Genomic DNA, 11750 nt, shown 5'->3' with positions numbered 1-11750 from the left:
AGACTGATTAAATGCATGTTTTTCGAGCACTACAAATGTAAATAAATCAAAGCAGTAGATCAAACAAAAATAGCATTTCAATGTAGGCTGAAATTTAAAAAAAAAACGGATAGAAACCTTTACAAAAAACAATTCAAATTTAGTAGTTTTTAGTTAAAATACCGACAAAATATGCAAATTTAGTCTAGAAAACCTATTAGTTTATAAGGATATCCTTATTTGGAAGGTTTAAAAATTTGCTTTTATCGAGCCCTCTGTAGAAGATACTAGATACATTGAATAATTATTCTAGACTTTCTACTTTCTAGTCAAATTTGTTTTATCCAAAGGGGGTATGATAATATATATATAGACTCGAGAAGTTATATTAAACTTGTGGTGGTGACGGCCGTCATGTCTGAAGAAGCAATTCTCCCCGATCCCCCCGGCCCCTTTTTAAATCGCCCAACGCACCTAAATACCTATCCCAACACACGCATTCCCTCCAAACGGACTTGTGCGCAGCAGCTGCTGTTGAAAGCGCTCACCGCATTCTCCCCTGTTGTTGCTTATCAGCTTCTTAATCTGACTCTACACACTCTAATCAGTCCTTTAATCTCGGCATTATCATGTCTGTGCTTTCACTTCTTTCAACTTTTGATTGTTCTCTCTCTCTCCTCTCTCTAAAATGTCCTTCATGGGTGCCGGAGCGAGGCCATAGCTTAGATGAAAACCAGCAAGCAGCTGCCACCATCCCCCTCCTCACTCCTTACCGCTTGGGGCCTTTCCAGCTCTCCCACAGGTAATGCTGTTCTTTTTGAGGTCTTTTTCCATATCACCCTAGCTTCTCTGTATACTGCATGTAGGGGGTGAACTTTACATTTAGTAGACAAGTACTTGAGATCAAGCTTTGTGTAATGGGACTTGCTCGAGCCATGAAACCCATTCGTGTCGAGTTGTGATGATGGTGAATTATGTATGGTCGGTGATCAAGACCTAGCAATACGCTGCATTAGTGGGTTGTAATGATGGCAATGAAGGACCATAAGCTTGGTGGTGGAGCAGGTATCCGAATGCTCCTGGAGTATGGACTGATGAGCAGGTAGAGGCATGGAAGCCCATTGTGCAGGCTGTTCATGACAAAGGGGGCATTTTCTTCCTTCAAATCTGGCATGTTGGCAGGGTTTCCGACACAGGTACAAACTGCCCAAGCCTCTGCAGCAGGGGAGACTAATTGATGGTGGTCAAAAGGCCTCTCTTAAGCGTCCAGTTCATGAAGGACGGTGTCAATGGTAGGACGGATGAATACGGTGGCTCTTTGGAGAATAGGTGCAGATTCGCACTCGAAGTTGTGGAAGCTGTCGCCCAAGAAATTGGGCCCCAGCGATTGGTTGCCCGAGCATATACCCGTGACACTGTGGCAACAATGAGGTGATTCAATCAGGAGGTGGAGATCTGGTGGTCTTTGGACGCTGGTTTCTGTCAAACCCGGACTCACCTAGAAGATTTGAGCTCAATGCTCCCCTTACCAAGTATACAAGGGAGACTTTCTATACTCAAGATCCAGTCCAGACGATCCCTTCCTTGAAGAAGGGGAACAAACGTCCAAGCTCTAGGTCATATTGTAACAGTCAAATTGGTCATTTCATACATCCCATTGTAAGTCTTTGAAAAAGAGACTCAAATCTATACAAGATCAACTTGATGTATGTTATGGAGGCCATCTATCTATGCTATATAGGCTGCTTTTTTGTCATTTGCTTTTATAACGAGCTGTTGTCTTTGGGTACTATTGCCCACTGTTGCTTTGTCCTGGCCCAAGGGATAATAGTATTTTGCTTGGGTGGAAGGGTATCTTGGAATAATACCTACAGAATCTATTTGTTATAATGTGCTTGTTTTTTTTGGTGGGGGGGGTAGGGGGGAGGGGAAGGGGGGGGCTTTAAAAGGTTTTTTTTTTCATGAGGTCTTATTCCATTCCTAGTCACACAAGAATTTCACCTAGCTACACACACACACCATCCTAACCCCACACACACCTGAGGACCACTCTTCCAAATATTGGCCACTTTATAGGCATTGGACAAGCCATGAGACAAACCCCACAAGTTAGCCGCTCGGCCGATTGGAGTGAATACCCTGGACAGTTTTGGTAGAGCTAGGCATCGCAAGCTGAGTCACGATCTTTGATGTCCATGGCAACCATCATCCCTAATCCAGAGCATAAGCTTGAAGGGCAATCATTGCACACTGTTGTTGCCATAGGATCGCCAAAGAAGAAGGTGGAAGCAAGCGCCATGATGATCAAACGATGATGGCCTAAGGTGTGTGGATGGTTGCCTATCCCACTTGCACACGATTACACCTTTAGTATAAGATGGCCTAAGGTGTGTGGATGGTTGCCTACGTGCCCACTTGCCTACGTGCCCACTTGCACACGATTACACCTTTAGTATAAGATGTCTCCAAGAAGATTTAAACCCAAAACCTCCCATAGGAAGTCTAAAGTCTTATCCACTAGGCTACCGCCTTGGGGACAACTTTGAAGGGTCTCCTTTTTGTATTGTATGCATTATCAAGATATTACACATTGTTGTTGTGGGATCCTATCACAATGGGAAAAACACCTTCAATCTTCGTTTTAGGGTAATACTAAGCAACACCCACACATAGGGCCCACCCCTGCACACACGGTGCACCCCAGTATTAGAAATAAACTTTTTTTCTAGCCAGTGAAAAAAAGGAGAACCTTCAAGCTCAATCCGTTTTTATGTAAAAAAGTGCATAAGTTGATCAGTTTCATAACTATAACTTCAAAATTTTGAATCTTTTAATTCAAGGGTACTACTGTAATGAAGGAGATTTGATTGTACATGCACATGGGGGATGGGGCCTAGGCACTTGGGCTTAGGGTCATTTTACATGTGCACTTTTGGGGGGCTTTGGGCTATATTAGGCATAGGGCTCATAGGCATTATACCTTTTGATAACCAGAGTCATAGTACAAGTCAATTACCCTTTTCTCTCTTTAAACCTAGGCTAATCATCTTAATCTATGCTAATTAGGTTAATCCAAGGCTAATCTAGATATTAGGGTCATTTTATATGTGTACTTTTGGAGGGCTTTGGGCTATATTAGGCATAGGGCTCATAGGCATTGTGCCTTTTGATAACCAGAGTCATAATAGAAGTCAATTACTCTCTTCTCTCTCTAAACATAGGCTAATCATCTTAATTTGGGCTAATTAGATTAATCCAAGGCTAATCTAGATGCTGTTTTCTTTCATTACTATAAGAGCTCTAAGCTTAGATCTTAATGCTTTAATTAGGAGATTAACCATCTTCGGACTACTGTCAACTCAATTTTTTGAAATGCATTTTCTTGATCAAGATTAGTGTTAAGCATTTTCGGTATTTATTTTTACACAGTTTTTAGATTTGCTATTTTCTTGTTTGAGAAGATTAGCAATCAAACTTGTGTTAATTATTTTTAAATTTATATTAATTATTATTTTTAAAACCCTAATCCACTTCACTGATTGATTTCTTGAACTCTTGATTTTGATTTCTTAAAAATTTTTTTATTATCAAAATTAGGGTTTGTAGAGATTTAAGTAACCAATATTGAGTGATTTTCTTCCACTATCTTGCTTAGGGATAGTATAGTTTCAAATAATAATCTTTAAGACCTAATTTCTTCAAGATCAAACCCTAGATTCTCGAATCTTGAGTTCTTGGTGCAAGAAGAACATTGTGGTGTAAAAAATCAAGATTGCTGCAAGCATTGTAAGAACAAGATTATGGTGTAGAAAATCAAGGATTCTGTGCAGAATTTTTAGATTACTATACAGAGTTCTCAAATTACGGTTTTCGAGTTGCAAAGTACTATGTTGAGTATAGATTCATAGCAGTTTTGGATAGATTTAAGTGTAGATCAAGATTAATAAAGTTTTCAACAAATCTTTAAGTAAGTGTACAAACTTAACTTCATGTCATGTTTCTTGTCGTACAACTATGGCTTGCTCAACAGTCAACAAATTGAAAGATAGTGATGTTTGGTAAAAGATTAAGTGTATCTTGGCAACTTTTGACAAAGATTTCAAAACAATTGCAAACAAATTGTGAAAGCTTCAAGGACAGTGAATTACAAAGTATAGTAATGAAAAGATGCAATTCTCGAGCAAAAAAGTATGTAAAAATAAATTCAAAATTGTCTAAAAGGAAGGCCTTATCATAGATTAATGATTGATGCTAAACACACTTCCACAACAAAGATTGCTGCTTTATGAGGTCTAATATTGTTGCAACTATTTGCTGGTAATCAAGAAAGTCTCATTAGGAGTTGAACCCAGACCATTGGCACTATCGAGTACACTCTACACCATAAGGCTTGAGTGGTATTGGCTGTTGGGAGAGATTACCAACCATTGATTGGTTAAGAGCCTTCAAGGATTTACAAAAATCTGGACAACATAGGAGGGGTCTTCTAACCTAGCTTGCCAAGGGAGCATTAAAGGGTCTTGATCAACATCGACAAAGCCTAACATCATCACAAACAACCAAGAAGCTCTTGATAACAGGAGTAGGCTCACATAGTCTCTTCATTGAGATACAACAACTCTTAGAGAAGCACCATTGGAGTAAGTTTCATACAACATTGATGTATGCAATGCAATATTATGCATTCTCGGTTAAGTTTGATCAAATTTGATGTATTTCAAAAGAAGATAACAAAAAAGTGTTGAGAAAAAAAATTGTCTCAGAAAGCATTAAGGCCCTTCAACTTCATTTGGATAGGGAATTCTTCCATCTGTGAGAGCTGCAGTTAGGTTATGCTAAGGTCATCATCAGAGCTGGGAAAGCAAATACAGAGCAGCTCTACACAAGGGGCAACAAAGTCTTTCTTCAATTGAAGTAAGGCAGCATTTCAATTCAACGTTTCACCATTATTCGCAGGCCTAGACGTAGTGTTCATTGCACGAAACAAACAAGGAACAAGAACAGTCCTTAATCTCCACCTCAGCTTAACACAGCTTTTCATCATCTGACGCAATACAACAAACATGTGGCGCACAATGTGGGAGTTTTCGGAGATAGCAACAGAACTCTGTGGTAATCATCAAAAAATGGAAGCAACTTGCTCTTCTCGACAAGTAAAGCAAGGAGGTATGCTTGCAATCATTTGCAGTGTAGTGCAGCAACGCCGAGCGAGATTATGAACATAGCTTAAAGAGGGAGGCACAACTCAGAGAAGATCTTGCTAAGGCGCTTGCTGAGGGCACGGGCTGAGCTGCGTTGTAGAAATGGTAGGAACAATGCTTGGGCAGAGTACACTGGGTGGCCTCAACTCGTTCTTGATCCCTTGTTCGCTCGTGTCATTCGCTACCCACTCTCCAAGCTCTTTTGTAGAGTACACCTAGCTCTTCTACAGAGTATGCACTTTCTACAGTGTTACAACGCACTCTCTATAGTGTAACACCTCCCAATTGGTAGCTAACAAGCGACCACCTCAGAACAACAAGCGTCCAAGCAGCGTCCACGGTAGCAACGACCACGACAGCAGCATCAGGCAAACGCGTCCAAGCAACGTCCACGGCAGTAGCACACGACGTATGCCATCAGCTAGTTGCTGATGCAACGAAGCACGTGCAAGCGTAATATCAGCCAAAGATTAACTTCCTGCACTGCTTCAGTAGGGGTCGTGCATTGGACGCGTAGCTTATCAAAGCGCGCACCAGCCGAAGATTAACTTCCTGCTTCAGTAGGGGTCGAGCATTGGACGCGTAGCTTACCCAAACGTCGCAGGACAGAGCGCTACATTCTCTCTCTCTCTCTCTCTCTCTCACTCTCATCGTGGCAGGCGGATGAAGAGAGAAGGGTAGACACTATGTGAGGGAGGTTTGAATGATGGAAACGACCCACGGGAAGTCTTTCTGCGCTGCTCTCTAGTAGGGTGAGAACAAAAGAAAAAAAGGAGGAAGAAAAAAAAAACGCAGTGGGCTTCATCGCCTCTCTCTGAGGCTCTGTGCAGTTCTCTTTGCAAGTCTAGTTCTTTGAAAGGCTCTAACAGAAACCTACGCAGCACAGCCATCACAACAAACACCCTCTGAGGCTCAAACTAGTGCAACAAGTTAACTAGCACAGCTAACAATGTTCATTCATTCCGTGAGCTGCAACAACGTATTGTGAGTATTACACAAGAAGTAGCAACACGACTAACAGCCTTCATTGCTCTAGTAGAGCTAGGGCCGCCAACAGAAGGGAGAAGGAGACCATCGCTACAAGAGAAATAAAAAAGTTTAAGGTTTAAAACACTCTATTTTTGTATTCATATTCTCTTCTAGCCTTAAGCCTTTCATACCCTCCTATCCATTCACACCTGGCCACGTCTTTTATCCTTGTGCTATTCCCACCATACATTGTGGCCATTCTATTCCACACATGGTGGATATTAGTAGTGTTCCATGTGCAGTTTGCAAAGGGCGGGTGTTCTTGAGTGTGTTAGTTGGCCTCTCGCATGCGTTGTTTGAGGTGTTCACATGCATTATATTGTTGGCTTAAATTTGCCAATTGCTTTGACTTTGTTCAAATGCTTTTACGCATTGTGAGTCTTTTTCACACACGAGCACATTTGTGTGAGGTGTTCACATGCTTAGTGCTTTTATGGGACGTGTTCACGTGCATTAGCACATTGTGGGTTTTATTTGTATGTTTGGGTGCATAGTGTTCTTTTCACGTACATTGGCGCTTAGTTTGGGGGCATTCACACATGGTGTGAGTTCATTGTGCATTGTAGCCCTTGTTCACGTGCTTTGAGCATTAGGTAAAATGTTCACACGTAGCCATGATTTATTACCATTACCCTTCTGCTACTTGCCATCATGCTCCTTGCTTTCTTCGGCGATGAAATCATCTTGTGACTCTTGATGATTGGGGACACATGTGTGATGCTAATAGATGCTTAGTTGGGATTCTTCGTACACAGTACCATGGGTTACCCGACATGATTAGATTATACGTCACTTATGCCTACTTTGGGCATACCTTTGGGACATCCAGACTTCGACCATTGGATCCTTTATCATCTATTTCAAATGATGAGGAGATAGTCCATTTAGGCCATAGATGGAGGATGGAGTTGCAGAGTTTATTGTCTATACATGTTTGTCATCTATGGGATGAGAGAGATTGGCACATTCAGTGATCCTTTGATTGTTGGTCATTGAGATATTTCTTGGAGGCAAATGGGTCAGTTTTTCTCAAATGGGATGACTCCTATGGTTGCTTATTCGAGTGTCCTACATTCTTGAGTAGTCATGATTATGTTACTGAGGATGCATACTACATCGACATCAGCATAGATGATGATGTATCACACCCACATACCTATGATGATGTATCGTGCACACATACACATGATGATATTGATGTATCGCACACACATACACATGATGAGATTGATGTATCACACACACATACACATGATGACAGTGATACACGTGCACATGATGCCACTGACACATATGCACATGATTATGATGTATGTGATAGTGATAGCAAGAGTGATGTGTGTGAGTTAGATCATGTGGGCATGATCTCGAGGGCAAAGATGGTAGCAAGCATACCGAGCATCGACACTTCTATGCCTATCATCTTTCTTATGGATCATGAGGATATTCTAGTTGATCACGGTGACATTTTAGAGGATCGTGTGCATTTGATTAGTGACGCATCCATTATTAGCGCATTTGGGATGGGTGTATCCATTAGCACATTTGAGGATAGTGATACTCTACATACAAGTCACGGAGACACCTATGAGCATAGGCTTGAGTCACTGTGTTAGATGCATTAGGCTATTATTTTAGGATTTTTATTTGTGGAAATATTGATGATAGGACGACTACTCATGGTATTCATAGCAGTCCTGGTAGTGTTCATATGGATAGAGTTCTTGTATTTGAGCAGTCAGGGGATAGGGATAGTGCATGAGAGTAGTGATGGTTTTTCTTAGATTAGACCTTGTAGGAGAGGTGGGATTGTGCATATGGATCTAGAGAGCTTTGTATTTTATTTGGGTATTTTCCTAGATCCAGTGATTAGAGAGATTGACCTATCTTTGGATATAGGTTATATATGGATTCCATTGATGGATACAGATCATGATCATGATGATGATTTTAGAGATTGTGAGGATGACATGGTCAATGATTTGATGGATTATGATCATATCCATAGTAGATCATATGGAATAGATCTTAAGAGATTTGCATTTAATCTAGACATCTCCTTAGATCCTATGCTATTGGAGATAGATTTATCATGGGATTTAGGTAACATAAGGGCATCATGGATGAAGATAGACCATGTTTATGAGGATGACCTTGGAGGCCTTGGGGATGCCATAGATGATGATTTAGAAGATGATGCCATTTATGTTTTATGTGAGGATATCTCTTCATTTTTTAGTGATGACTATGATGATGTTGATACCTTGGATGATCATACACACATAGAGGGTCTTGCACACATAAGGATATAGTTCATGGGTTGGATCACACTCATGCACTAATAGATGCAGTAGTGGATCATGCCTTTGAATTTTCAAGTAAAGCTATAGGGGTTGGAGATGGCATGGGTTTCCATTTGATTCTACGTGAGGCCGATCTCAAGATGAGTTCATTTGGCTCCCATGGGTGTCTACATGATCCTATGATCTTTGGAGTTGGGATATTCATCTTTGGGTGTATTCTATGCCACTTGAGATGTATGGTGGATGATTAAGTGGCACGACACTCAGATGCACATGCAACACACCTTTGTCTTAGCCTACACGATGATTCTTTTGCGCCAGGACCATTTTTCATTCCGACCACATTATGGAGCATTTGAACATATGTTGGGCCTTTTTGCTAATGAAAGTAATTAGCCAACGGACCAATAGGAATAGAGGATTGTGGACATATGGTCTCCTTTGAGTATAGGGAGGGAGACTAGGTTGTAGGGAGGGGGACTAGGCTTTCAGCACTAATAATTACACTTGTCCCTTTCAAAAAGTAGGGGGGTTAGGGTAGGTGTGGTCCCACCATTCTCGTGGCTCAAAAAATCCTTAAAATTTTAAAATTTTTGAGATTCTCCCAAAAGTCACTTTTCTCCCAAAAAAACCATCTCAAATTTCATTATAGTCAAAAATTTCATTTTCAAGTCCGCTTTCCCTCTTGAACGTCCAAATTAAACTCTCGTTAACCTTCGTCCCTTCTTCTTCCATCTCTTCAATATCCATCAAGCCCAAAACCCTAATCTACATAACATCTTCGCTTGTTCTTTCTCTATCTCATTCGCCCAACCCTAATCTCACTACTATAGCTTCACAATTGATATGGCTGCACCATGAAGAAGACCAAAAGATGAGATTGAAGAGATCTCGTGTGATGATGGTGCTTGGGTGGTGAGAGAGGAATTTTGCAAGGGTGCTTGGATTTTCCTATAGCCTATTGCTATTGGTCTGCACCGAGTTCGACGACGAGATGTGATGGAGCTTCATTGGAAGGGTCATTTATAGGAAATTAAAAAAAACAACCTATGGAGACCTGGTAGCTATTGTACAACATGTGTACACGGCACTAGACATCCATTAAGTCACCAACAAACTCGATTCCCATGCAACTGTAAGTATTATAGGGAAGGAAGGAGGCATGTGATATTATGATAGCTACATCTTTCATGTTTAATGATCTTATTTTTGGGTTGCAGATATTACAATAGCTACATCTTTCATGTTTAACAATCTTATTTTTAGGTTTGCAGATATGTTTCCTTACAACTTGGCAGAGGAGAAACCATTACGAAGCATTATCGAAATATTTCAAACACTCCATGCAGACATTGGTGAGGCACTATTTTCTTGTAAAACCAGTGCAAACCTTCTTTAAAAAAAGATCTTCTTTTGCTAGCACTCCTATGTGGTGCCAATGCATGACGGTGGGTTTGGTAAGCTAGAGATCATCACATCTCCTCTCCTCTCTTCTCTGTTAAATGGCCAACTCCTGATACGGTTATGATCATGAAATCAAAGACGCTTTGTGACATACAAGAATCTTTCAAGTTTACAAAGCCATCTCGATCTGTGGGTCTCAGCTGGGTATGCCCAATTCATTTTTTTGCTAAGATGTTCAATCAATTTACTTTCTCACAAATACTTACCATGTTTGTGTGCAAGAAAGCACTAGGTGATGACATGGTTGCCTTGCTTAGAGAACAGTGGAACATTGTAGAGAGGCAGCATAAGGATGATACATTCAAGTGCAATATAGTAGAGTCCAGTGTTACATTTCAGTATCTTAAAGCTCATGCTACCTTATATATTCACTTTTATTACGAACGGTGGATGAAGAAAAACACTAGTTGGGTCCCATTGCAAGTGGATGAATAAGTTGTTTTGCCTCTTTACATATGCGTTAGGTTGCCCAATGGTGTGGTGGAAATTGTAAGTGCAATTAGGCATTGGAGCCTCCTCAATATTAGGGAGTACCTCAATATCATGGGAGGTGAGGATATAAGTAGGGCACAGTTCAAGGTGATAATAGAAAGATTCGAATGCGAATGGAGTCGAAGACTTTGGTAGATGCTAATTGAGAATCTGATGGTATAAGCGTGACTTAGTAAGAAATCTTTGGAGTTTTTTTATGAAGTCTGTTTAGAATTATAATATTTGCCTTCGACTCTTGGGCTCCACTCAAACCAATTTTGTAAATTTACTTATGTAATTCATCAATGAAAAGTTTTGTCTTGTGATTATTGTGCCTTTGGAATTTTTATGAAGTTCTTTTTGAATTACAATATTTGGAGTTTTTTTAATGAAGTCCTTTTAGAGTTCTAATATTTCCTTTTAGAGATGTACTCGAGTCATGAGATGACATTTGAAGGAAATTGTGGCACAATATCTCAAAACCATAGCCAGCCCATTACCATAGCCAGCCCATTACAAACTCATGTTCCTACCTTGAAAAAATTAAGTACAAGTGTGTTATGAGTACAAAATGTGATAAAATAAGAAGAGAATTTCTAAATCTTTACAAAAGAGATTATAAAATTAGAAGAAATTTTACAATGATAAATAGGGAGGAATGAAGCTTTCTATTCTCCTCCAGTTTTGTCTCCATCTCCTCTGTTTTTGTCTCCATGTCCCTTTTCTTTGTCTCCTCTGGTTTTGTCTCCTCCTTTGTCTCTATGTCCCTTTCCTTTGTCTCCATGCCCTTTTCCTTTGACTGCTTCTGGTTATTCTCACCAGCAAACTTGAGTTCCTTCTTAGCTTTCTTGCCAACACCCTTCTTAGCACCCACTTGAGGATTACTTTTCTTTGAGGTACTTCCTGGTTTAGTACCCTTGGTTTCTTTATGAGTGCCTTGTTGAGGAGCACCCTTGGTTTTTTATGTAGAGTTCCTTGCTTAAACATAAAATGCTTCAGTGGTAAATGTACATGCATTTTCTTCTTCTTCTTAGATGGAGAGGCTTGCCTTGGGAGTGGAGAGTCTAGATCATTAGGAGTAATTGAATTATTCAAAATAATATTGATTTCTCTTGCACGAACACTCCACATCCAAAACTCATGAGATCCAAGATTCTGTCAAATTAAGAAAATTTCTCAGATTTAAGAACCTAGAACTACAGAAAATAAGTTAAAAGTTTGGGTAAAGATTTATAGCAAAAATAGTGGGTTTTTAACATAACCTACACTACTATCAATCTCGGTATACTTAGACAAAAGAAAT

General features: G+C 40.1%; 1 protein-coding gene across 1 annotated transcript; it reads left to right on the top strand.

The window, feature by feature from the left end:
* Window positions 1–705: 705 nt before the first annotated feature.
* On the top strand, window positions 706–5268 carry LOC147605070 (12-oxophytodienoate reductase 2-like). The gene is made up of 4 exons (XM_086794279.1): window positions 706–781; window positions 1029–1207; window positions 1250–1410; window positions 5178–5268. Exons 1-4 carry the CDS (start codon window positions 706–708, stop codon window positions 5266–5268), a joined length of 507 nt encoding a protein of 168 aa, XP_086650405.1.
* The last annotated feature ends 6482 nt before the right edge of the window (window positions 5269–11750 follow it).

The sequence above is a fragment of the Cibotium barometz genome, chromosome 60, assembly GCF_041138505.1.
Source record: "Cibotium barometz isolate CiBa-2024 chromosome 60, ASM4113850v1, whole genome shotgun sequence".
In the NCBI taxonomy this organism is placed as follows: domain Eukaryota; kingdom Viridiplantae; phylum Streptophyta; class Polypodiopsida; order Cyatheales; family Cibotiaceae; genus Cibotium; species Cibotium barometz.
Note: the sequence above shows the minus strand (reverse complement) of the source record. Positions and strands in the feature narration are given on the sequence as shown.